Below are 26,050 nucleotides of genomic sequence, written 5' to 3' on the forward strand. Positions count from 1 at the left end.
ATTGCGTGAGATGTACAAATTCCAGTTGCAGCAGGAGTTTTACTTCTGGACTGACTGAAAGCATTAAACACAACAATAAGGTATTTTCCAAAGTTTGGGCATATTCCTACACAAAATGCACACTTCAAATGATCAGCTTATACCTAAGTTAAAGGTCAAAAGAAAAATTGAAACAGTGATTACTAACAAACATGCTTGTCCACACACTTGCTGTTCATCAATTTTAAAGAATTATTGAAGCTGGCAGTTCTGCTTTTATAAGGCAAATACTGCCATCTGTAGTCATCCTGTCAGTTTTGCATGAACAACAACAAAATCAGAGCTGTGACTCTGATTACCAAGTTATTAAAGTAATAATTTATAGAGGGGAGATTTCCCAGGGGAAGAAAGCTTGGGACCACTGGTGACATTGTGCACAAAAAGAAAATAATATTTCTGCACTTGTCAAGATTTTAATATAATTTGCTCACAAAACTTCATTAGATCAGAAATCCACGTTCTCTAAAATCCTATCACAATATTTCATGATTTTACATGATTCACTATTTCTTGAGTTTAAATCATCTTTTTTGTAATGTTGAGCAGCATTTCCAAAATAGTGTTCTTACTCAACACATGGCCTGTTTAAAGCAATGCTTCTCTTCAGTTTAGTGTCTGGTCTAGCTCAGCTGTAAAGCACTCAAATGGCACACGTCAGATTACAGAAATACCACCACAGTAACAAAGCACTACTTATCTAACACGAAGACAGCTTCTCAGCTGGCAGCAGCTAGAAGCTGGCAGGGACTGGATCAAGGGCAGAGAGATGTTATTGTGCTTTCATTCTTTTTCTTGTTTTGAAAACAGGGATACCACTGGGGATGTGGGGGACACACATAAGAACTAGCTCCATTGAAAGTGACAGTAGAAGCTTTGTAGAAATCACCTAACAGCAAACTGGCCCCAGATATCTCAGTCTGTCTCTCATGCCTGCGGAACAGCATCTCTCCACGGGTCAGCAATATCCTGCTCTTGTGACAAATTGGGAGCCTTGGACCAAAGATCCTGCTGTTTCAGGAATTAGGAGGAAGACCCTTTTTTCTCCATGGTCAGGTTCCTCAGACCCTGTTGAATTCAGTGCTTATTTGGGCAACTGCAATCCATCAGTGGCTGCCAGGCAGAGATGCAAGATTTTGTCTCCCTGCAAACTGGTGTTGCAGCCTGAGTTGAGCTGAAAGGCCGCCTGGCCCACAGACAGGAGCTTGCCTGCATGCACTGCAGGATCTTCCACCCACATAGCAGAAGCAACAGTAAGTGTTGGAAAACCCCACCTTTGTTTTCTGTTCTTTCCCTGCCCCCAGTGTCAGTCTCTGCTCAGGCTTTTTTCTTGGCACCCTGCTCCCCACCCAGCAGTCAGCTGCACATGCCCTTGATAGGAGGTCACTCTACATTACATTTGCAGGAGCTGTACTTTCACATGCTGATTAATGGGTTCTAAAAACACAAGAAAGATGTTTGCTTTACAGACTCTCCCATACAAGATAGATGCACACATGCAGAAATACTTGACTACTAATTAAATCACATGTTTTGCACCTGGCATAGATTTTTTAATATAATTTTTGCAAATTCTAATCACAACATGGATAAGATATAAAAGATGAACATTCAAGAGAAAAGATCTTTCTAATTTGTTATAATAATACACTTTCTTAAAGACTCTCAAAAGTTCCATTTTTATTTATTATTTGCCACTTTGAAAATACACTCATCACTATGTTCTCAGGCACACGCTCAAAAAATTCTTTACATAGTAACTTAAGTCAACATTAATAAATCTCTTGGGTTAAGCTACTGCAACCTCCTTCACAGGCAAATTCCTAACCATGTTGATACTCAGCTTCAGTCCTGAAAGTCAGGAGGTTCAGCTGAGACAGCTAATGATCTCACTTAGTATTAATAATCATGAAGAAATTCAAGACTGAGATGAAATGTCATAGTGGTTCTTGCTTGTTCAGGTGTAAAGAAGCACCTAAATACCATTGGGAGGCTAAAATTAGAAATAGGGGAAAATGTATAAAGCACATCTTGCGTTGATATAGTGTGTATTAAAATGGAATAAAAGATTACCACATGGAATAGTGTTGTCCCCATCTTGTCTAGACTGAACTGAAGGACATTCTTGTAACTCTTTTAACTCTTACTCAGCAAGGCATTGGGAAAACAAGGATACCAAACCTCAGTTTTGATAAAACCAGATGATAAGCTGCCAAACAATTAAAAAGTTCGAAAGCAGAAATCTTGCTCTCTCATATTTCTTTCTATATAAAGCAGGAAACAACAAAATAAAACCATTTGAAGTAAGCTGTAGGTGCATTACACATATACTTACTTTAGAATCCCTCAATTTATACAAATTTACAATTTGTAAAACTTAGCTACCTATATAGATAAAAGGTATAAATAAACCCTAAAGAGGCTAGAACCTTGATTATTCAGTAGACTAACTCACAACTCTGTTACCACTTTTATGTTTAGATTCCAGTCTTGAAAGGAACAAGGAGCTCTGCACAAATATAGCCCACCCACACAGAGATACTTGCAGGGCTTTACTCTGTATCCTCACATTCAGACTGAGGGTACTGGCAAGAAGAAATTAATTACTGGAATTTTATTATTTTCATGAGAGCAATCTTGGATATTTAATAAACTTACCACATTGCGACAAGGTGCAAAAAGATCACTGTATAAAATTGAGCATTCCTTTTTTGCATAAGGGAACTTGCTCTGATGTACTTCACATGGTCTCAGTGTTTCATTTGGGCTCTTACACTTAAAAACAAGCACAAAACCCACAAATATTTTATAGGTAGGTGTGTTTATCACAGACTCAGGTACATCATAGTAGCATATAATTCAACACTTTCATAATCAGAAAATAAAAAATTTCAATTCTATCTTCTCCATCTTCTTTCCTTGATTTGTTTTTATAATTGAAAACATTTGCTCTAAAAAAAAACTTTTTGTTTTTTTCTAAAGCACTAAAATGTTCCTGCTGTCTGCTCAGTGCATAAAGACAAAATGTTTTCTTTGTGACACATTATAATCATTACCAAAGCAACCAACTGTAACATCACAAACAAATACGTGGTCCAAATCCATCCTGGGTGGTTTTCACTGACTTTAAATGGAGTCATACTACAGATGGCTTTAGCCCTGTAAATTCAAATAAAGAAGCAGCGGTAGGAAGGGAACAACTCATTAAAATATAGAGTCAAAGTTCATCATGATAACTCAAAAAATGGGTGAGATACAACTACATCGCTTCTAGGATCTCTTCAAAAAGAAAAAAAAAAGAACAGAAAAATATAGGAAAGGGACACAGCTTGGAGAACACAAGTCCATCTGAAACCATGCTGTGTTGGTGCAGCAGGCAAGGTGAGTGTAATGCACCAGGAGGGTGTGACAATGAATGCACAGGCATCATTGGGGTGTCCCACAGCAGCCTCAGCTGCAGTGCAGTCACCCACATATGCTGCCCTCCTGTTCAGGCGCTCAGACACTGCTGTGAGGATATGTGCTGCCACTCCCAGGAAGGAGGAGCCCTGGAAGCATCTCCTGCTTCACAGTGCTAATACAAGCACATTTCCCAGTAGCAGAGCTGGATTCTAGGCCTCCAGCTATCAAATATCCCTTTAAAGTATTTTGATTTTTCAGAAATGGTGACCAGGATACATCTTTACAATAGGCCAAAGGTCCTTTCTGAAAAAATCCTGAAGGCCTACTGCAGGGGCAGATGAAGTGCCAAGTCTGTGTGAGCACAGCCAACCAGCAAGACCAAAGCTGAACTTAGATCCTGAGCACTCTGGCAGACATAGAGATCAGGAGATTACATGAGATTTTACAGATATGTATCGCCACCAAAAAGTAAGGTGCAAGTCTTAACATCCTACCAGTTAATGTGCTATGCTAACACCATACACCTTTTTAAGGGAGCCACTGAATCGATACATTGAAAAGGAAAAATTCATGAACTTAATATCAAGTATTCACACATTTGTTTATGTAGGACCTTCTAGATGAGCAGTATAACTCTACACATTTGCCTTGCTTGCTTATGAAATTTAAACATTTTATGTAGAATAAAATATATCCAAAGGGAGATATTGAGGCAGAGAAGCCTGAAAATCTTTATTCCAAAGCATTCTTCCATGAGGTGAGAGATATTTGGTCAATTTCTTGCTGTGTCAAGGAGAGAACAGATTAAAAACTCGTCCTGATAGACATCCAAAGGGAGTGCATTACAAATAATGATTTTTCAAGAGGTCCACAAGGCTATAAAACTTTACATCTTCTCAGCACAAACTAATGAAATACCTATTCTCCTGTGTTATAAACCAGAGTTGGACCATAAATGTGTGTTATGAACCATTTATAATACCAAATGGTGATATAAAGCATTCATTCCCTACAGCATCCTCCTACCTTCTCCTCAGAAACCAAGTTTCTATACTGGGTTGTGCCTGTTGCTGTTCTGAGCCATTTCTGCCCATCCCTTCACCACCTCTGCTTTGTCAGTTTACGCTGTTTACAATGTGCTGCTAAAATTAATCTTCATTTTATTATCAGTGTTTAGAAAGAAACTCTTCCAGGCCTCTTTTTTCCAGTATTCAGATTCTCTTTACTTTCAGTATCCTGATGCCTTCCAACCCCAGAGAAATTACAATTGTTTTGAAAATTGGGATGAATCAAAAATACCAGAAGCAGTATACCCAACTTGGTAGAACACTGAAATGCAGACAGCTATAATTGTCTTTGACAGGGGAAAACATATCCTTCCCTAAAGAGATTGTTTGGTATCATTTAAATTCTGCATCTGTTTGCTATGACATACGATATTATTAACACATTTCATATCTACAGACACAAAAATTAAAATATCCTCTTATACAGTGACCATAATTTTAGAAAATACCTTTACATCATGTGCTTGTAATGTGCTCTTTTACAAATTAAAATGATAACTTTTTTTTCCTCTACATTCTTGTTGGACATGGGACTTACCTGTCCTAATACCCAGCTGTCTCCAAACACCTGTGCATTTCTCACCTCCATGTTGTTTGATGTAGTCAGATCATTTGAAGTATATTTGTCAAAATTTCCACACAAGCCTGCCAGTTTTCCCTGAAAGAGAAAAGAATTTTTTCATAAACTTACAGTCAATAATTGGCACAAATTACACACATGGAATATATAAATTTTTACATAAAAAGGGTGAATGTAAATCTGACTTATCCTTTGAAAATATCTGACACTCTGCTATGCCTTTAGTTCCATATTGCAAATATCTTTTAACAGAAATCAGTGGTTTTCTTCCTTTTTTTCCAGAACTTGTCCTAACTGCCTGCCTGTGAAAACAGACTGGAATCTAGTAATATTTTTTCTGAAAGCTCAGTAGTGATTCCAGTCCAAAAGTCAAAAGTTTAGGTGAATTACATCATGATTGTGAAGGCTGGCTAGTTGTTGTCATTAAAACTTGCTGCCTCTAATTTTAGTTCACAATAGCTAGAACATTTGTAATAGTAATTATAAAAGAGACAGCTGCAACTTTCTTTTCTTGGGCATACGCTGCTGATGGAAAAACTATGTATGCATACATACATATACAAATATATAGGAAAATAGACATTCCTGCACAACAGTAAAAAGTAGAGCTGGACTTTTAGGGTGATGTGTCTCACACTAATGAGGTTTTTTTTCTTAAGGTCTGCTGCAGACATGTTACCGAACTGAAGCCTCTGGAAGAAACAGTCATTGGAAACAGAAAGAACTGGAAGTATTTGTGTTCCTAAATGCAACCTGTAGAACTCAGCTCCCAGCTAGCTTACTCAAAAACTGAAGACCTTTTTTTCGTCTATGTGTATTGATGGCTGATAAATCAACTTGTTGGTGAATTAAGTATTTTATGGCTACTTGGACAGAAGCCTATAATAATTTTGCTCTAAAACCATATTAGATGGTCATTATAGCTTTGACTTACACTTCAAAAAATCTGATACTGTATTCTAGCCTAGCATGCTCTTTTTTCTTTTGCTGAATAAGCTCCATCTTCATACACGTGTTCATGTTTGAAACAAAGAGTAATGTAATTCTGAATTGCACTGGTATGGTTACTCTGCCTGCACACAATGACTGAAGTTGCAGAGACACCAAGTTAGATGATATAGTAATGGAAAAGAGCAACTGGGTAAAAAAGGAGCCTTGAATCCCTCCTTGCATCATGACTGAATCCTGTCACGATATATCAATTAGGTTTATATGTAAGTTTTTTTCCTAAATCTTTTTCTGTATTTTGTCTTTTTTAATTAAAGCCAACATGTGACTCCATCTGTTCATCTCAGAAGCCTCTACTACATCCCAGGCTGCAGTTCCAATGTCAGTCTAATACAATCTGTACTACAAACTTGCCATCCTCCATGGGCATGGAACTGCGCATGGAAGTTTCTTTTACATTGGTTCTAGCCAATGAAAACACGCAGTGAACTGGGTAACTCAAAAACTACCCCTCCCTTCCCCCAAAATTATCTTTGACTCAGAGCTGAATCACTGCATATCTCCAAAGCTACAGTGTATTGAACAACAGAGTAAGCCACTCCTCTTCAGAAGCTGCTTTCTCCATCTCTTCTTACCTGGGAAATACTAGCAGCTGAACAAGTTATATCACTGGGAAAGCTAGTCTTGAAGAAAAAGACTGTCACAGTTATTCAATAAAAGATGACATTAGGAATATAGACAATCCTCACAAAATCTTGGGTTTATATTTCTGCTCACCTTCCATCGAGGTCCAACTTTTACATGCATCATTGTCTTCTTATCCCACAGAATTGTAATGTCCTGTTCTGGAAAGTGTATCACAGTATAATATCCAGCCTTCCAGAGCTGATAGTTAGATTTGTTTTCTTGTGCCCCTAGGGTCTTCTGACACAAATTAATATTAATTAAGATCTACTAAAGTAATGCTACCAGATAACAGCAGAGTATATATTGAAGAATATTTTAGCATATAGCTGAATCAACAATATTAGTAGAACTGTTGTTTAATACTTTGATATTTTGTCTTTTCAGTCATTCAAGTTTGCTTCATACTTTGGTTTCTCTTTCTAAACAAACTGGAAAGAAACTCATAAATGCCAGTGTGTTTCAACTCCTTGAAACTTTTGGGCAATATTCTTTGCATGACAAATAGAACTTGAAAAAAAATACTGGGGAAAAAAAAGTGTGTCCTGGGACCTGCTGCTTTATCCAGGCCTAAACACTTGTACTACGTTAACTCAGACTGAGACATGCTTTCCAAAAACATGCTCCTTTAGAGCTGTAAATTTGCAGTGCTTATCTTAAATGGCAACCAAAAAAGGAAAGAAAATAACTAACCTGCTTCTCAGAAGGTTCGCTAAAGTAAATCTCAGTGTCTCCAACAGTGATGAAAACATTCTTTGAGCAAACAATATCATTGTCAAAGCACTTTTTGTTCTGAGCAATTATAGATATATTTGAGTTATCTGTGCTCTGCAACATTAAGAAGAAAATCATTTTACTGATATATTCAAGTGCATTTCACTCCTGCAGATTTATTCTATGCTTACCATCACAAAAAAAAAAAAAACTTTAGAATTTACACAAGTTTGAAATTAAATTTAAGCAAGTTACCAAATCAAGAAATGCCTTTTTAAATTCAAAGCTGAACCCACAAACTTTAGAGTTAAACACAAGGAGCCATTATGGTCAGCTGTGGCTTCTCTTGCTGAAGACTTCACAAACTCAGAGGATCAGGCTACCCCTAAAATAAGAGTCTGGTTTAGGCTTTTAAAATACGCTTTTACTTGGAAGCTAATATTTATGGCACAGTGTGGTTGTCGAAATTGAGACATGCTATAAAAAGAGCTTTATTTTTAAACCAAGGTACATGAGACCAAGCTGTTTTCATGTTTTTAAAACCAAGAAATCTTCCATCTGTCAGTAATAGATAGAATGGTTTCTGTGCCATCACACATCAAAATTCACAAAACTATGAGTCATACTTAATGTTATTCAAGGGGGTAAAGGTTTCTGCCAATATTTTTGTTTGTAGGGTGGGGTTATTTTAACATTTAGAAGATTTGAATATTTTATTGTCCTGATTTACTGGTGTTTTAGTACTTCAAACTCGAATGTACTGCCTCCCCAATCCCACACCTTTTGGCTTTACAGCCCATTCATTATTTTTGCATACTAGGCACAAAAATATCACCTTTGCACCTTGGCTCAACACATCAGTTTATTCACCTACAGCTTCTGTGGTTCTTCTGTATCCTGAGGGAAACACACATTCACCTTGTAATTCCCCATGCTAAGATTTTACCTGAACAAAGGAGATGAACTGTCTTTTCAGTTGCTAACACTGCCACCAAAAAAAATGAAGTTGAGTTATTCCTATTATTTTCTATTTTGATTTACTTCCCTGTTCTTTACTGTACCAATCCTTTCAAATCAACAAGCAGCCATAACCATAGAAATTACTTGAGAAAGTTAACTTCATAACATTAATATGAGCCACTGATAATAGAGACACTGTTTCTGAATCTGGTTCAATTTTTGAGTAAATTCAGTTCTACAATCATCGGAAACCTGAGACAGACATGAAATAAACATCTTGAAAGTGACAAGTAGCACCCACTGACTAACCTAATCTTATATGGGACACTTGGGTAGTGCTGGGAATAAAAAAGGTTCTCTTCTTGTTAAAACTCTTCTGGCTCCCACCCTCTTTTGAACATACTCTCTGAGACTGTGATTAGATGAAACTAATTGGAGGTATTAATGGGCATGGTGTGCAAGATGGAATGGTGGCTCTCAGCATCTCCCCAGTCCTGGGAACACTCTTGGCTCCCAACAATGCTCTTGAAGAGCTCTACTTTGCCACAAGAGGCATCCCTTGCCTTGGTGTCTGCCCACAGCATCTCCCCCAGAGCTTTGCTCCCTCCTGTGGTCAATGTACCACTGCCTTGCCCAGTGTACCCCCAGAAGTTGCTGGCTACTTACTCCTAACTGTTTCTTGCCTGTCTCACATTTGTACCCTTATTTATTCTGTGCTCATCAGAATTCAAGAATTTTAAAAAATCAGTAATTTTTCCTCATCAGTAAGAAATACTGCATGTGTGCTGTAGGAAGAAGTTTGTGGTTTTTTTCTTAATAAAAGCCATAGTGACCAAACTCTTTAAAAAACTCTTCCAATCTAAAATCAAAAACAAAGCCAACCCCAGATGATGGAAAGCATAGAGGTATTTTTTTGCCACACAGAGGAGGTACTACTGTTTTGCTACCCTTAGTCTAGCATGGCCCACAAGCCAGAGGATGCTGCTACCTGGACAGAAAATATTCTACAGCAAGCAAGTGCTTGTGAATGTGATGAGCACGAGTTGTGGGAGACTGCCTGCAAGCTCTATGTTACCCTAATGCCAGGGCTTAGGAAACAGATGGTACTTGCCAGCAATTAGCTTGGAAGGCAACAGCCACAGTGGGTAAAATTATTCACTAACTGCTTAGTGGTAAGGGGGTGTAGGAAACCAGATCTCTGTGATTTAGCAAGGGAAGTCAGTTTAAAAGTATCAAAAGCTTCAAGGTAAAGTTCATCTGTTCCATTCTGTTGTAAAGTTGTGTTAGGTTGCACTCAAAATAAAATTGGTCACTACCTTATTGGGAAATACACTATGTTTTAATTAAACCAGGCCTGCTGCTGGAGTGAGTGCCAGTTATTCCCCTCCGAGTCAGATAACAGCCCAGAGCATTTTCTGATTTATTGGATGCAATGTGGTAAATTAAAAAGGAGACAATCTCATTAGTTTGATAGATAGCATGCAAGCTGATACATTCTGGGCTGGGCAACTGAAAAGTGAGAAAAGGAGTTACTGCCACCACGGCTCAGTGCAAAGAAGGACTTCACTTGAGGTCTCTGGGTCTATTTGATGCCTAGGACATTGTGGACTCTTTTCATTGCACAGGTCACTCCTCTTCAGTTACCTTAGTCTCAGCAATAAGGGACATTCTGAGTTAATAGGGAAGCAATGTCTTCCCTGTAAGAAAAGAAAATAGGAGCTTGATTTTAAATTAGGATAGTCAAATCAGGCTAATTACCCCACAGTAAAAATACACCTTTTTTGGCAATGAAGACAAGTCCTTGAGGCAGCAGCGGGTAGCTATATTAGCTATGCTAACTGAAGCTGCTGCCTGTGCCTTCTGACAGTCCAGACCAATCACTTCAGCTGAACAGCATCAACATACTCAAGTCAGAGGTTTTTGTATATGGTTGGGATTTGAGCCAAGAGCACAAACTGAGTTATATTTCAAGTTAACTCTGCAGTACAGAGAAGCTTGGAGCCAGGAAGTGTTTTGCTGACCAAAGCCAGAACAGGGAGTCTTGAAGACATGTGAAGTACTTCCTTACTTGTAGGACTGTGTGATGGTATTAAATTACTAGGAATTATGCAGGACAGATATGCAGAGAGACTGTGCTAGTAGTTCAATAGAATTATGAGTAAATCAGACATTTAACAAAAAAGGGCTTTGTATTAAATCCTGAATCTTCTGTGCTTTCTCTTTTTCTAATTAAATCTTAGGCCTAAACCCATATGTAAAAATATCACTATGGATTACATGTCTCTTATGGCTCTAAGCTTTCACAAAATTTATTGCTTTACATATGTTTACAAAATTATTTTCTTGCTGTTCTCTCTGTATAACTCAATTGACGCCTTTCCAAGCCATACAAGACAAATTCAAATTTGAATGACAGTTTCTATCACAGTCTTCAAATATTCTGTAGCTGCTGCACACGCAGTGTCTTCTTTCAACAAGGAAGAAATAAAAGTGCAGTTGAAACTTAGCACCTAACTGTGACCAGTGCAAAAGAAAAGACTATTCAGCTAAAGTGAGGATCATCTTCTGATGTTTATATAAGACAGGGAGGTCCTAAGCAAATCTCAAGGGTTCTTAGGGAATGTGATGGTATAAATGATAATGAGTTCCATCTCTCTAATCTGCACTAAATCCACACAAATATGAAAACAAGCTTTTGTCACTACCACTAGAGGAAATGTCTGAGTAGACACTAGGAGCAGGTCTAATGAATAACAAGGTGGGGGATTTTTTGGTTTTGTTTTTTTCTGCACAGCCTCTTTCCAAGGCAGAGTCACTCTTTACCTTTTTAGGTAAAATGCACCCAGCAGGGGATGTACTCCAGTTCATCATGTGAAACCTACTTATGCTGACAGAAACTAGAAATAAAATGGTTTTCCCACTGCAAGAGTATCTTCCCATGGAAATTACCATATCCAGCCTGTTCCAACTTAATATCAGTTTCTTTGTGATAACACGGAGTTGCCAAGCAACAGAAAAGACAGAGTCACAGCTCTGGGCAGTCAGTCAAAAGCTCATTGTCAGTCCCACTTCTCAGGACATTCTTTTTCTAGACTTCACTGCACTTTTTTTCCATATTTCTTCCTAGTCAAAAAAGCAAAGCACTGCTTTCCTTTTTCTGGTTTGGTGTTGGTTTTGGGGTTTTTTTTTTTTAGCAGTGCTTGGGAATGCTAGAGTTTATTTTTGTTAGAAACTTTCTATTTCAATATCCTGTTAGAAATTTTCTGTCCCTTTTAACCAATAACAATTCTGTGTAATGTAATGTGCTTACATTGTCAAAATGCAGCCTGGGAGAAGACAATTTAATTGGCTGTATTCATTTCTTTGAAAGTTCAATTAAAATCTCTTTAACTATTCTGTGTAAAGACTCATTTTTTTTTATCAATACCCTGACTTACCCATTACTTTTGGTTTATTCCCTACAAAATTGCAAACTAGGGCGGCCATAAAGGCATATAAGGACATCCTGGGAGTGGGATAGAGATAGATTAGGCCTATCTTCTTTTTGCTTTAATGATATTTTAGGTGTTTTCATATAGACCCACAAAAAGAAGTACAAAAAGTTCTAAAAATATTGAAAAAATACAAAGTAGTTTAAAAACTAGAATTTGCTTCCTCCTTCCTACATATTTTCAGAGAGATTCCTTAGCTCTGTTCAGATTTAATATTTCAGGAGATTTTATGGAAAGTCAGAATTAGCTTGGTCATGGTTTATTGGCTCTGAGTTTCTTATGAAGGAACTTAACATTTGAAACTATTACTTCTAGGGAGCTTGATCCATGAGAAGTAAATCATCTTAGCCCAGATTTAGTGAGCATTTGGGCATAAATATAGAAGTTATTTTGGGGAGCAGACAAATGCCTTGGCGTGTAACTTGTTCTTGCTCTATTAGTTTCCTGTGCCATTTTTCTATGGACTTGAGCTCCAGATAATCAGTGAAAATGCATTAATTACGCAAAACTCATTTTAATTTACACTAAGAAGCATCTCTTATTGAAAAGCTTCCTTTGCTTTGCACCTTGCCAGAATTAAATATACAGTCCACATAACTTTATTTGATCCCTGGTTTTGCATCCTGTACTAATTTGTATCAGCAAATGTTCTTCCCCACAGCTATTAAAACAATGGAGCAATGTTGCTTGGAGTCAACAGATGGCACTGAAACACACTGTCTCACCTTGGGAAGAAATCCACATGAAAGTTAGGAAAAAATATTTTGGGAAAGATAGTGGATGATCCTCTTACACGAGAGAGAACAGAGAGGAAAGGAATTGTAATAGCACTTTTTTCCAACCAATGTTTTGTATTTTTATACAACTATTAAAAATAAAAACAAAAATTAAAAAAAAAACATTTAGGAACTAACAACCTGAGACCCAAATTGCTTATGCAAATGCACATTAATTTTCTTTTTCTTTACATCTTTTACATGGCTGCAGATTATTTTCACTCAAAACATGGCAAAGAACCCTGCAGTACATATGTAAGATATGAGATATTTCTAGCTTTGAAGCACAGTTGAGTAGAAAAGGAGACAAACATGACTGAGTAGATTCACTGATGAAAATTTAAGAGGAGTGAGATTATTCCAGCTACTGACTTATCCTGAAACAATATCCAGATGTTTGCTAGTGCATCCATGATAACTCTTGCCTATTTCTTTAAAAGTGACTTCTGAAAAGGATACATCTCAGGCAGAACAAACTCTCAAAAACTCCAAAAAGATCTATGACAAGTATGTATATGTGTATGTATGTATATATACAAACAACAGGAAAAACATAATTATACAATATTTTCTTCATACATTGAGTTTTCTTCTAGTAGATTTTACTGCAATATAGAGCTATTGGGTGTTCTGAAGGTTTGTCAACAATAAAATACAATTTTTTTAATCTAATAATAATGAAAATTTATTACAGTAAAAACTTTATCTACTTGAAATAGAACCTTGTTCTAACTCCACGTTTCTTAATTTTGAAAACACTACCAAGAGATCACTGAAAAAGTTTTGATTTTCTTTTTTTGTATTTTAAGAGAACTATATTAAAAGGTTTGAGAAAAAATAATTTAAAGCAGATTTCCTTTTGTTTCATTTTCTTAACTTTGTCTGCTTGTGTACCAGATTTAGCTTTTGCACAGGTCGTATTACTGCAAGCCCTTTCTAATTAAAAATGAGACCTCCTGAAGGCTGAAGATTTGGAAACATTTGAGTATTTGTTTCCAAGTGACACATTCTGTAATATGAACTATTCTGAATTACAAATCAGCAGCACAGTTCATGGTGTTAGTTCTAATATCTAAGCATGTATTTACATGTATTTACATGAGACCTGTTAGTGTTGTTTTATTAATAAGTGCATGATAAATGTTAATATTTTGTTGTTGGTTGTAATGATAAAGTGCAAAAGGAAAATAAAGGACAAGAGCTCCAGCAAATGATTGCAGAAGCAAGAAAGCTGAGACTTGCACAAAGGTTTTATGTTTTTCAGTATAAAAAAAGTTAAGTGTGTTCATTTACACTGCTGAAGTTTAGTTTTTATATATTCAGAAAAAAACAAACCTCATATCCTGACCTTAATCAGAATAAATTGAATTCACAGTTCTCATATTTCACCAACACCCAGAGTCAGATGCCATAAACTAAGCAGCACCTGCAGGTGACTGGCCCAAGCATCCCACCCCTCCAAACACAGAGAAGGGCTGGGTGCTACTGCTGCACACACAGCTCTGAAACAGCAGCACATCATTCCTGGCCTTGCTCATCTTTTACTGTGCTGCATCATCAACAGTCCACAAAGCTGAACCCACCAGAGGCCCTCAAACCCAGGCAGCCATTCTGTGAACTCCCTTTTCAGGCAACCATAAGAGTAAAACATTCTGGAGTCAGTATAGCCAAAGCTCTTTTGGATGATGAACATTAACCCAAAATCAGAAATTCAAAGCAGAAGGACACTAAATAGCAAAGTCCTTTGTAAGGGAATCCAGCTTCTGAATCACACTATGCGCACATCACCTCCAAATTGCCATTCTCATGGTAAGAAAATTTTCCCCAAGCCTTTCCTGGAAGCCCTCCATGCTAATCTGCACAAATTGAAAGAAATCTTTCCTTTGGTGGAGAATAAAAGTGATTCATTCACTGCATAATTTAATGGCCTGAAGAATCAGGTGGTGGAGGCGGAAAGGCATGTAGAGGTAATTGAGTCTGAAATCATTGCTCTGAAGAAAATGGAACCAGAGCATAAATCCATTGCCAGCTGTAATCAGATCTTTTGCTCACAGAAGGAATAGAATAAATAGAAAAACAGGTACAGCTGAAGACAGGATGGAGAGGGATGTCTCCCAGAGGGAGCTTGCTATTGACCCTTACAGGACTTCCAGAGACCCAGAAAAAGAGGGCATCCAAAAAGGTTTCCTCTGAAATCATGGGACTAATGAAAAGCAAACTGTTGGTATTCTTTGCAACTAGAGCAGGGCAAAGTATTCACAGTGAACAGTTTTTTCACTGAAATGTAGTCTCTTTCTTTCTTGGGCACAAATTTTCACACAACACATTATTTCTACACAATTACTACTGCTATAAATTATTTGACAAGTGGTTTATATTTTGGTACATCATTTACTCATAAAACTACACATGGGATATAACTTGAGGATTAGATATATTAATTAAAGAATTAAAGGCATCCTGGTAGAAACCCAATGTACAGTTTTATTCCCTGAAAAAATGAAAACTACTTTTAGAGTCTGGTGTCCAGTTTTAAACATCTGTAATTTAAAATTCAACATTATTTACTTTCCCATTAAAATCTCCAGAATCTATTAAAAGAAACTATTTGTCTTAACTACGAATAGTCATCTTGACAATGTTGATTAACCATGAACCTGCAGCTTTAATTCTCTATAGAGTGACTGACAGCAAGAAGAATGTATTTATTTTGCAAATAGACTATGAGAGAGATCATGCCAAGTATTTAATTCTACAGCTTTGCCAATTTCATGGATCTTCTGTCTGGCTACCTGGTAAAAATTATGTTGGAAACGAGCTGCATAAAAAATTACAGATATTCAATAAGGGATCATAGGATAAATCCTAGTTCTGACTCCTCAGGTGTGTCAAACGAGTAATTGAAAAATTGTTGCTATCTGTGTGATTGCTCCAGCTTATGCCCAGTCATCATCTAAAACATTTACCACTCAAGATAAATATATCAGCAAATAATGGGTAAAAGATTATCAGTACATCCAACAATCTCTGTATTAAGCACTCTAATAAAAGTATAATTTACTAAGAGCTTTGAACTTGCTTCAAGTTACAAAATAAGGGGAATGCAAGAAAAGAATCCCTGGCTGTATTCCCCAGAGCAGTCCAGGTATCTAGTTCTGGGGAGTGCTCGGCAAAGAAGAATCACTTGGGAAATGATAGTGGTGGTTCCTAAGCTGATATATGCTTTGTTAAATGAACTTCACAAATGGGCTCTTATTTAATGTCTGCTGACCCAAAAGAGGTACATCTGCACTTCTAATTGGCATAGTGGTTTGATTATTTGATCAAATGGCTCAAAATGGTAGTTCCTTTCATAATCCTCCGACTTTGGCTTCAAAAGAGTTTTCATGACTTCATCAAAAAAGCTTAAAAAGGTGACTTTAAAATGCTCAAACCACCAGTGGCAGGTGAAAAGAAGTGAAAATATTTTTACCGCATACTTTGAATTTAAGACTATCTAATCTATTAAATAGGAATACTTGAGGATAAGCCTTAGTTATGCTGACCTTCATCTTTCAGGATATAGGAACAAAAGAGTCCATCCCTTTCTGTACTTTAGGACCTTCTTGATAATCTAAGGTTAGTGGAAACCAAAGGTTAGTGGAAATACTTCAGTGGAGATTTTGGGGTGTTTTTTAAAAGGCAGACGAGCTTTGCAACAGAGCGCCCTCTCATTTGAGGATGTTCTGATGGGTAGCTTATCCATCTGACTCCTGCTTGAAATCTGCCCCAAAGCAGAGAAAATATTTTTTCTGAGAAATGCTACTAATAATTTTTTGGGGGAATATTTTTTTCTGAGAAAAAATTTTCTTCTGTTTCAGAGAAAAGTACATGTCTGAGGGGCTCCAAGTGCACTGACCCTACAAGCCTCAATAAAAATTCTGAGCTGCAGGACTGAAAACCACCACAGAAATAAAAAAGCCAACACTTTTCATAGAAAGACTTTAATTTTACCATAAGAGCAGAAGTCTATGAAACAGCTAAGTGGAAGAAACAGACAGCAACTAGTAAAAAGTTTGCCAGTAAAATATCCCCATTTTTGGAGGAAAGAATGTAGCACCATCAAAGACAGTAAAATAAGACAATAAGCAAGAAAATGGAAGAAAAAAGATATTTAAATATTTTCAAGTAAGAAACTGTTTGACTTTAATTTTATCATTCATATTTAGATTAGCAAAATGAAATGTTTACATGACCTACACTGATGAGTTTGTCTGCTAAGATTTTTTTTAACCTTCAAAACAACTGAAATTTTAAGATGTTAAAAAATACTGATGTCTTCTCTGTGAATGTCATTCATCTATACAGGGACTTTGCGTCTCAGTGTATAACATAACTCCTAATTCCTTTATAAAAGTGAATTTATCATTTCACAAGACCTTACTGCCCTAAAATTCTTAATTGCTGATCTAAATATTTTCTGTCATTTTCTGCCCAATGGACAAATCTGTTGAACTAGTTATAAAGGGTTTTTTCATACACTTACAGTCACTTTAAACAAAAGGCCTGACAGGAGACAATGATGTTGAAAACAAGCAAGTTTCATAATTGGCTGAAAGCTTATACTTGATTTTTCTCCCACAGGAGCACAAGGGCTCCTTATTAAAAACATAATAAAGGTAAGGATGAGTTCTTTGTTTGGTACAGTGGAATATGATGACAAATTAAAGAGTTGTTCAAACAGATCAGATTTAGGAAGGCCAACAGCCAAATGAAACAGTGAGGGCTGGTAACATGGATGGGAACAGCACATTATCATGCTTCTGGGGATGATGGATTCAGATTATAATTCTTGCACTCAGTTCTATATCTGGGAAGAGCTCATATGCCAACAAACTGGTTGTAGCTATAACTTTCCTTATTGCCCTGCTACAACACCTTTAGGATACGTCTGTTAGTAGAAACAAAGCAGTCCACTGCTTACAGGAAAAAGATTAAAGGATAAAAGATAAAAAAGGGAAAGGACAAACTTATTACAATTTTGTAATTACAATACTACAGCCACTTTAGCTGCTTCAGTTTCAGGAGTCTGGTGAGAATTTCATGTTATTCATAAAAATCAGCCTCCCAACAGCTCCGCAAACTAGCATTAAATCAATGGGATGTGTATTAGCAGCTGTGAAATGTATGATCTATGATACCTTACAAGCAGAAAACTTGAAGCACACAGCACACACCCTGATGGCAGGGTGTTTGGACTAGAAGACCTTTAAACTCCCCTTCCACCCAAATCATTCTGTGATTCTGTGATTGTGTTAAAAAAAAAAAAAAAACTTGGTTTGTAGAACAGGTAGCACGGTTTAGGTGCTACTGCCTTGGATAGCTGTGCCCGCCAAGATGTTAGGCAAGGAATTTAAGTTTTGTAGTTATATATATACTTTTCCACATTTCATCTGGCTTCTCTATTTGGATAACAGGCTAAAAGAGACAAGGCTCTCTTACATACCTTCTCAACACATAGTAGTTCAAGATAGACTCATATTACTTGGATACTACTATTTAAAAGGTCACAATATAGGTGAAGAGGATTATACAGAGAGAGAGACATGGAAACCCCTGCTCTAGGAACAAAAAAGAATACTTCAAACAAGAGCAGCCTCATCATGCTATCACGTCTGCATATATAATACAGCTAAACCAAATCAGGATGTGGTACAAGTGCAGTGTAGCTGTGTATATACAAATAAAAGCAAATGTGATTATCACTCAGTCTACCACTATGAAGATGTCCATGACATGTGTTTCATTTCTTTTCCTCACATAAAATTCCATTCCGACATAATAGTAGCTAATTTACTGCCTAACTTCATGGTAATGTAGTTACAGGGGTTTTTTTCTGTTAATTGGTTTGCATTTGCTTGCCATTGAATTTCCTCTTTTATTTTATTATGCAGTGTTTTCAAGGTCTCCTGAAGCTTTAGTTTCAGCTCTACCTCAATCCTCACATCACCTTTTTAAAATTGTTTCTGCTGCTGAGTTCAGGTCTCAGCATGGAGCCCTGTGGGATTTCACCAGGATTTCTCCCTTCTAAAAAAAAATGGCCACTTATTCTTGTGTTTTAACCTCTTGTAACTGACTAACAATTGTGTTTTAACCTCTAATTACTGACTTGTAATTACTTTAGCAGAAGGAAAGAAAGATGATGAAGGGACAGGAGCATATCTCTTACAAGGAAAGGATGAGGAAGCTGGGCCTGTTCAGCCTCCAGAAGAGATGACTGAGAAGGGATGTCGTCAAAGCTTATAAAAGTCTAAGGGAGGGTGTCAAAGGGATGGAACCAGGCTCTTCTCAGCCAAGGAACAGGACAAGAGGCAATGGGCAGAGAGAGATGCACAGCAAGTTCTGCTTAATATAAGGAAGAACTTCTTTACTGTGCAGGTGATTGAGTACTGGAACAGATTGCCCAGGGAGGGCGTGGAGATAATGAAGAACTGTCTGAACACAATCCTGTTCCATGTGCTCTAGGATGACCCTGCCTGAGCAGAGAGGTTGGACCCGATGACCCTCTGTGATCCCTTGCAACCTGACCCATTCTGTGATTTTGTGAATTTGTGTCTCAAAGAATATTCATTCTCATCTTATCTGAGAGTATTTCAAAAAATATTTCTTGAAATCTTTGTCCAAAAGGTCTTTGAGCTAAAACACACACATATTAACTTGATTATCCTTGTCCATATATTACTTTCACAGAATAATTCAGAAGACTCATCATGCATGAATTTCTTCCATTAAAACAAAAACAAAGGGGTGGTTCAACACTTCCCCCATTGCAATTTCTCTTTATTAAAATTTCTATTAAGTTCTTTCATATATAGATCATACATATTGCTCAGTTCCTGTCAAATTCAGCTACTAATTCTTCTTAAAATATTTGGTTACCCTGCCATCTTCCATTCCCCTGATTCCAGGGTTGCATATCACATAGTTCATCAGTTGTGTGTTTTAGTTCCCTCAAAACTCTGGAGCATCTGCCATAAAATCCCATCCTTTGTTTCTTTTTCTTTTTTTTTTCCCTTAAAAATTCTGTAAACATTTCCCAGTCAAAAATCAGCCCACAGATACATCTTCTGTTTCAGGCACAATTATGCAGTGCCTATATGTACTAAAGAATCCTTCAATATAGGTCATGAAAGCTTTCCATATACTAAAGAAACAAAAATTGTGGACAAATTAGACTATTTTCTCACATTAGCTGAGTTTGGGAAGAAAATTAAGCTTGAAAAGCTGAAAAAAGTCTGAGAAGTCTGCAAAGCAGATCTGTGTAGGCAGCATTTTGCCATTTGTGTCATGTTCACCTGAAGAATGGTCCATTGGCAGTGTGCCACGTGCCTTAATTATCTGGCTGCAAACTTTATTCTTGGATACCAAATGCTCCCCATGGTTTGTTTCCAGATAGGTTCTTTCTTACACAGTAGAGTGACAGGTGATATTTGATTGTAAAAGCCAAACATTCCAGTATCATACTAAAATTTGAAAAAGGAGCACAGATTTGTCTTACAAAACCCTTTGAATGAATGGCACAAGAATTAAGAAATTATAACCTACCTTTCCACATCATCATACAGGCAAGATGATTTTACAGGTAAGGTAACCCCTATTTTTTGCATCTCAAAGGAGGAAGGCTTGTACAAAGGTTCATATATCTCTAAGAGTAAGAGCTCTTTGATCATATATGATACATGACAGGAATTTGCTGTGAGGTATTATTCTTTTTCAAATCTCTCTTTTTTCTTTTTAAACAAACACAAAAAATCTGGAACCAATGTATTTTATTTCACAGCTGTGAATACTCTACTAAACCATACTTGAAATAAACTATTTGCAGTAGTCTTTGTTGAGAAATTATGCTTCATTCTTAAGCTTAGACAGTCAGGAAAATAAGTATTCTTCTAAACATATTACTGTAACTGAGAACACAGACAATCTTAAAATAGCAACAATTATAATAAACAATAGTGGTTTTAGTAATAGACTATATTTTTAAATGTCAGTAATGGTATTTTTAAATAAAAAGCTAGCAATGTACTCTAAATGTGTGCTATGAGGAACATAAGCATAAAACTGCCAGACAATCTCAATGAATGATTTCACTGTTGAATTATGAAATCATTGTGTTTGATATTATTATACACATACAATCCAGATCTGATGCAGATCATGTTCAAGAAGAATTCCAAGCAGCCTGAGCTCATCACTAACCCTAGGCCAAGGAGGGCTTATAGATAATTATTAAATAAATCTATGGATTATACCTAGTTTTTACAGTTTCTATAGTGTTATTCTTTGGGCATTGTGACAAAAGCATGGTTAAGGTAGAACAGAAAACATTGATTTTTTTCTTTTTCTCTAAACCATAGAGATATGCAAGAACACACCCACATACCATTTTCAAACAGATGAGCACAAAATGTCATGTACAGGTTCTTCCTTCACATCTGTTCTACAACTGTTTTCTTAATGTTTGTTTCTATAGATCAACTCCTGATGTTCAAAATACTTGTTTTCTCGAGGACACAAGAAAACATATGACCAATCCTCTTACCTTTAGCAGGTAAGTTTGGCAGTCACTGACATAATCATACTCCAGCCCATCGAAGGTGTAATAGTGTCGGTCTCCATAAATGGTGCACACGGCAGGGCAGGGGTAACTGGTGCAGTTGAAGACGCCCCTCCGACAAACACTGCAAGGAAAACCAACAGTCAGTACCTCCTCATAATGGCAGTCTTCTGCTGGATATTTTCAAGAAAATGCTTTCTTGTGTTCTTTATTTCAAATCATACAGAAATTCAGGAATGGAATAAAATTATCAGACCTTGAAACAGAAAGCTATACTGTGAATTGCTTCAGAAGATACTGGTGATGCCGTGGCAAGAAAGTGCTGAACATTTTGCCATTAGCCCATCTGTACTATAAAAATGCATTAAAAATAAATGAAAAATCTCAAACTTTGCAGAGCTTATGCAAATATTTCCACCACTACCTCCAGTGTAGATAAGGCACAATGCCACAACATGCTCATTCATAAGACATCAGTAGTCTATTTTTTCTAAATTTTGATAAAGGTCTGCAAATTTTCAAAGTTGCTACCTGTAAGATTTCAGGATATCAGACAAATATGGAATGAGTTTAGGAAATTAATGCTGATATTTTGCAAGATTACTTTTCCTGCCAGCTACATTCAGTAGCTTACACAAATTTATAAGAAAGTAGTACTGGCATCCTCTATTTTTGCTTGTGTAAGTGTAAATCCTCGATTGATTTGCCAGTGTGGTTTTAAACTGATTAAAATCTGTCATGCCAATTTTTTTCCATTATAAAACATACACTTAACTGATTATAAATATTTTGGCTAGAAAATTAGCATATCTCTCTTTTTCTCCTTGTTTGTCTTTCTTTATATTCTATTCTGCAAAATGCCATATCTTCATTTCAGAGACTAACAAATATGTATGGAATTAAGCATTTGTTCTTGACTGCTTTTTAACTTGGATATCTTCAGCTTTGCTTTCAGATCCGAAAAGGTGTTCACCCCAAAGTCTTCCTACTTATCCAAGCCTATCAATAAGCCTAATAAAAGATATATCCTTTAACTATCTATAAACAAGCATATATGTTTTTGATTTTCAAAGTACACAACACATTTTCTGTATCAGTTTCACTTTGGGTCTAGACTCAGATGATTTGAAAGTATGCAGAATGAACTCACCAGGTGTAACATGGAGTAGCTATCACTTCTCCTGACAGAAATTCTCTGTCTTTCCAGGTGCATGGACAACTGTCAGGAATATAACATTTCCCTCTGTGCTCAGCCATCCTTCAAAATAAAAAAAAAATTATTAAGATGAAAGAGTAAATCCAAAAGATCAATGTAACTGAATGTGTAGTGTGTTGTTGAAACCCCACCAAGAGCAACCAGTCTTCCACCTAACTAAGGAAAATTGTTTCATCAGCAAAAGCTGTCCAAATCAAATGACCTCCGCTGTGCACAGCTGGAGACCTGGCCAAGCCCACAGCTGCAGCTCTCCCTCTGCCTAGAAAGGGGTATGTTGGTGTGGGCTGCAGCTCCCATGCAGGAGTGTTAGTAGTACAGGTATTCCTCTCTGAGAACTCCAGAGTATCTGGCTACCATGTGAGCTGCTGAGGCTGCAGCCAGACTGCCCTTCCCTGTCTGCTGTTCTGTCCTGCCAGGAAAGCAACTGGACTGGAGTGCCTGTTCCTCTGCATAAGACAGCACCTGGTCTGTTCTGAGTGCACAACAGTGAGCTGGCCTATGGCATCTGCTGCACAGTTTATGAAGAGCAGTGATGGAGGTAGCTTGCCTACACAAGGGAAGCCGAAATAACTAACAAGGTTAAGACAAAACAGGCATTTAATGCAAAAAGTGTCAAATCTAATTAGATCAATAAGCGACCCAGATATATGGTCAACCACACATTTGCTATCTCACTTCTACCTATTTAGCAATTTTAACTTTCTTAACAAAAATGTTACTGACAGTCCTGGTGCTGTTCTTTAGGAGAGAAATTCCTGGAGCTGTCATGCAACACATGGCTCAAAGTACAATCTAGAGATTGTTTCACTGTAAGTTGAAAGGAATACACAGTTTTGTTTTCTTCATACCATTGCTAGTTCATTAAACAGTAATCGGCTCTAAATAAAAGAGTCAAGTGTTCAGAAAATTTCTCAAGGATAGGAAAACACCAAATTAGATGGCTTGGGAAGGTACTTAGTCTCTGTCAATAGAAGCTAAATGTCTCCCAAGAAGAACATCAGTATTGCTGGCGCTGCCTAAAGGCAGGAGATTATTGTAGCCCCATGAAGTCCCTTTCCATACTACTCTTTGCATCTGCAACTCAGTTTAGCCCCATATCTCGAGCTCAGTGTAAGGGTGACTTTCAGTCTATCTTTGGGTATCTTTGAATTTACTGTTATTCTCAGCTCATTTCCTGATGAAAATTTGGGCTGTTACATTATTCAACTTCTAAAGGATATCAAAGACTTCCAGAGACTTTCTAATTCTTTATCACCTCTTCAACTACTGACTAAAATAAAAACAAACTGTTGTGCAAGAGCTTTAACAATAGGAAATGTAAACCATTTTTACTTTAGGAAGACCATTCGCTTGCATGCTAGAATCCATCATAACATGATTTTCCAAAGGAAAGGGTTTCAATACCACGCACAAACTGCTTTACTTTACAAGCACCATAAATACCCAGAGTGCTAGAATAAGCTTTCTGAATAGAATAAGGTGCCAGCCTGCAGGGGAATTCAGGATTCCAACCCAAAAGCTTCATTCAGTCAAATAATCAAAGATCATTCAGTCAAATAATGGGTAGTAGTAGAAATAAGGTGGGAAAGGAGAACCAAAGAGAAGAATGGCAAAATAAGAGAATTTTAAAAACTACATTACAGTAAAATGTCTCATAACAAGTTTTTAATGACTTGTCCACTTAGATTTAATAGCAGGAGATATATGTTTTACATTTTCCTGCATAAAAAAGAGACCTTTTAAACTAATTTTTAAGATAATACAGCTGCCCCTTCCTAGTTAAAAGCCATACTCACTTTTTGGAACCATGAGGCTGAAATTCATAATTAAGTGCAATTTAACAACAAGGACATTACTAAATGCACTGTGTTATACATTTACTTTTCAACCTCATAGCAAAAAGATTGCTTATTCTCTTATGTAATAAAAATAATTCATGTGTTTTATTCTATTATTTGACAGAAACTTAGGATTTTGCTTGTCTGTACTCCTGTTATATCTCAGAAAATAATCAAGTAATACTCAATTTGAAATGGTATGACTGTGAAAACAAGGCTTTAGCTCTGTTTTTGAAACTTTTATTTTAGTTTCTTCAAATTTTCCAACGAACTTTCAAGTCAGTACTGCTAGTTTAATTTCATGTAAATATCACAGTAATGTTTCAGTTTGTTACCAGTTTACTACTCTTACAGATTCATGCACTTTTTGTGCTAAAATAATTTTTTATTCCCATAGCACTAATGGTCCTGAAAGCTAAGTTCTCAGTTGAGGCAGAGGTTTTAGAGGACTAGAGAACACCAGGCAAGAGCTAGTGAAATCTTAAATAGCTCTGCCTGAAATCTCTACCTTCACCAGTGCTTAGTCATCTGTGAACATCACAAGGTGCTGGAAGGGAAATGGTAACAGTCTCATTTATACTCTGATCTGTGCACAACTGATACACTGTCAGGAGACCACCTGGCTACAGTGAAACCAAACGGAATGTTGAGAAATAAAAGGGAGCAGTCCACCTGAGACGAGCAGCAATTACAGCAATTTGCACAGTATATTTGACTGCTCAGTCTGAAAATGCACACAGGAGGTGTCAGGGGAGGAAATGGAAACAAATGGAAGTGGTGATTGATCCTGACACAAATAGAAGGTTTTAGATTTTACACTTGGATTTGACCCCTGCCAAGCTCAGCAGACTCTTTCTGGGCTCCAAATCCAAACACTCAAGCTCAGAAAACAACAAAAGGACAGAGGGAATGAAGGGAAATAGGGCAGAAACCAGGCCACTCTCCTGCCCTCCCTGCCCCTAACTGGGCATCAGCAATGTAAGCCAGAGTAGAAATTTAGGTGAGACAAAGACTTAGGCAGCAATAAGCAGGAGCACAAATGGTTTCCATCAAAATATTTTGTCATGTTTGCTTTTACATTCAATTAAACTACACTGTGCAAATGGTGGAAGTCATCTCCTGTCCAGATAGTCCCAAATACCAGCCAATTGGAATGTAGCAAGCTGGATATCTGATGGCCTTTTAGCTGTTACTGTGCGTCTGTGACAATTTATGGAACAATAGTTTCAAAATTAGAAGTGTGATACCACTGGAATTTAACAAGCAAAAAAAATTTGCAAAGTTGAACTGTGGAAAATATGCATTTGGCTTGTGCTTCAGGTCATTCCATCAATGCTTACCCAGGGGGGCAAATGCAGCCACTTGCACAGGGTGGTGAGGGGACACAGGAGAAGTTCATGGCAAGGTTCGCACAAGAGATCCCACAATTCACACCCGCTGCTGGTAACCCGGGCACTGGAGATCGGCAGTCATAGTAGATTTTTCCTTCAGGGCATATGTGAACTTCAAATGCAAAATGAAGGTTAAATAAGATCAGCTGCTCTTTTACGTTGAAGGTTTTCTATTTGTTTTTGTTCACAGTCTATTTATTGGGATACAAAGGGAGGTTACATTACAGTTCATATAAGAATGTAATTGGAATAACAGTGGATGACGTAATCTATATTACAGGCACATAAAATTAATGTGGGTACAAATGTAAAAAAAACAATGATATTAAGCATCTGGATGTATGTGTCCAG

General features: G+C 37.1%; 1 protein-coding gene across 1 annotated transcript in view; it reads right to left on the minus strand.

Annotated features, from left to right (window-relative positions):
- The window catches only part of OTOGL (otogelin like), a 90,048-nt gene that overhangs the window by 34,133 nt on the left and 29,865 nt on the right, over nucleotides 1-26,050 (minus strand). Inside the window, exons 23-29 of the mRNA XM_014312349.2 lie at nucleotides 25,649-25,811; nucleotides 22,405-22,512; nucleotides 21,240-21,378; nucleotides 7,411-7,545; nucleotides 6,811-6,957; nucleotides 5,044-5,163; nucleotides 2,695-2,811 (exon numbers count right to left, since the gene is read on the minus strand). Of these exons, the coding sequence (XP_014167824.1) occupies nucleotides 2,695-2,811; nucleotides 5,044-5,163; nucleotides 6,811-6,957; nucleotides 7,411-7,545; nucleotides 21,240-21,378; nucleotides 22,405-22,512; nucleotides 25,649-25,811 (929 nt within the window). The remainder of the gene's footprint in view (nucleotides 1-2,694; nucleotides 2,812-5,043; nucleotides 5,164-6,810; nucleotides 6,958-7,410; nucleotides 7,546-21,239; nucleotides 21,379-22,404; nucleotides 22,513-25,648; nucleotides 25,812-26,050) is intronic.

This window comes from Geospiza fortis, unplaced genomic scaffold, assembly GCF_000277835.1.
Source record: "Geospiza fortis unplaced genomic scaffold, GeoFor_1.0 scaffold166, whole genome shotgun sequence".
Lineage (NCBI taxonomy): Eukaryota > Metazoa > Chordata > Aves > Passeriformes > Thraupidae > Geospiza > Geospiza fortis.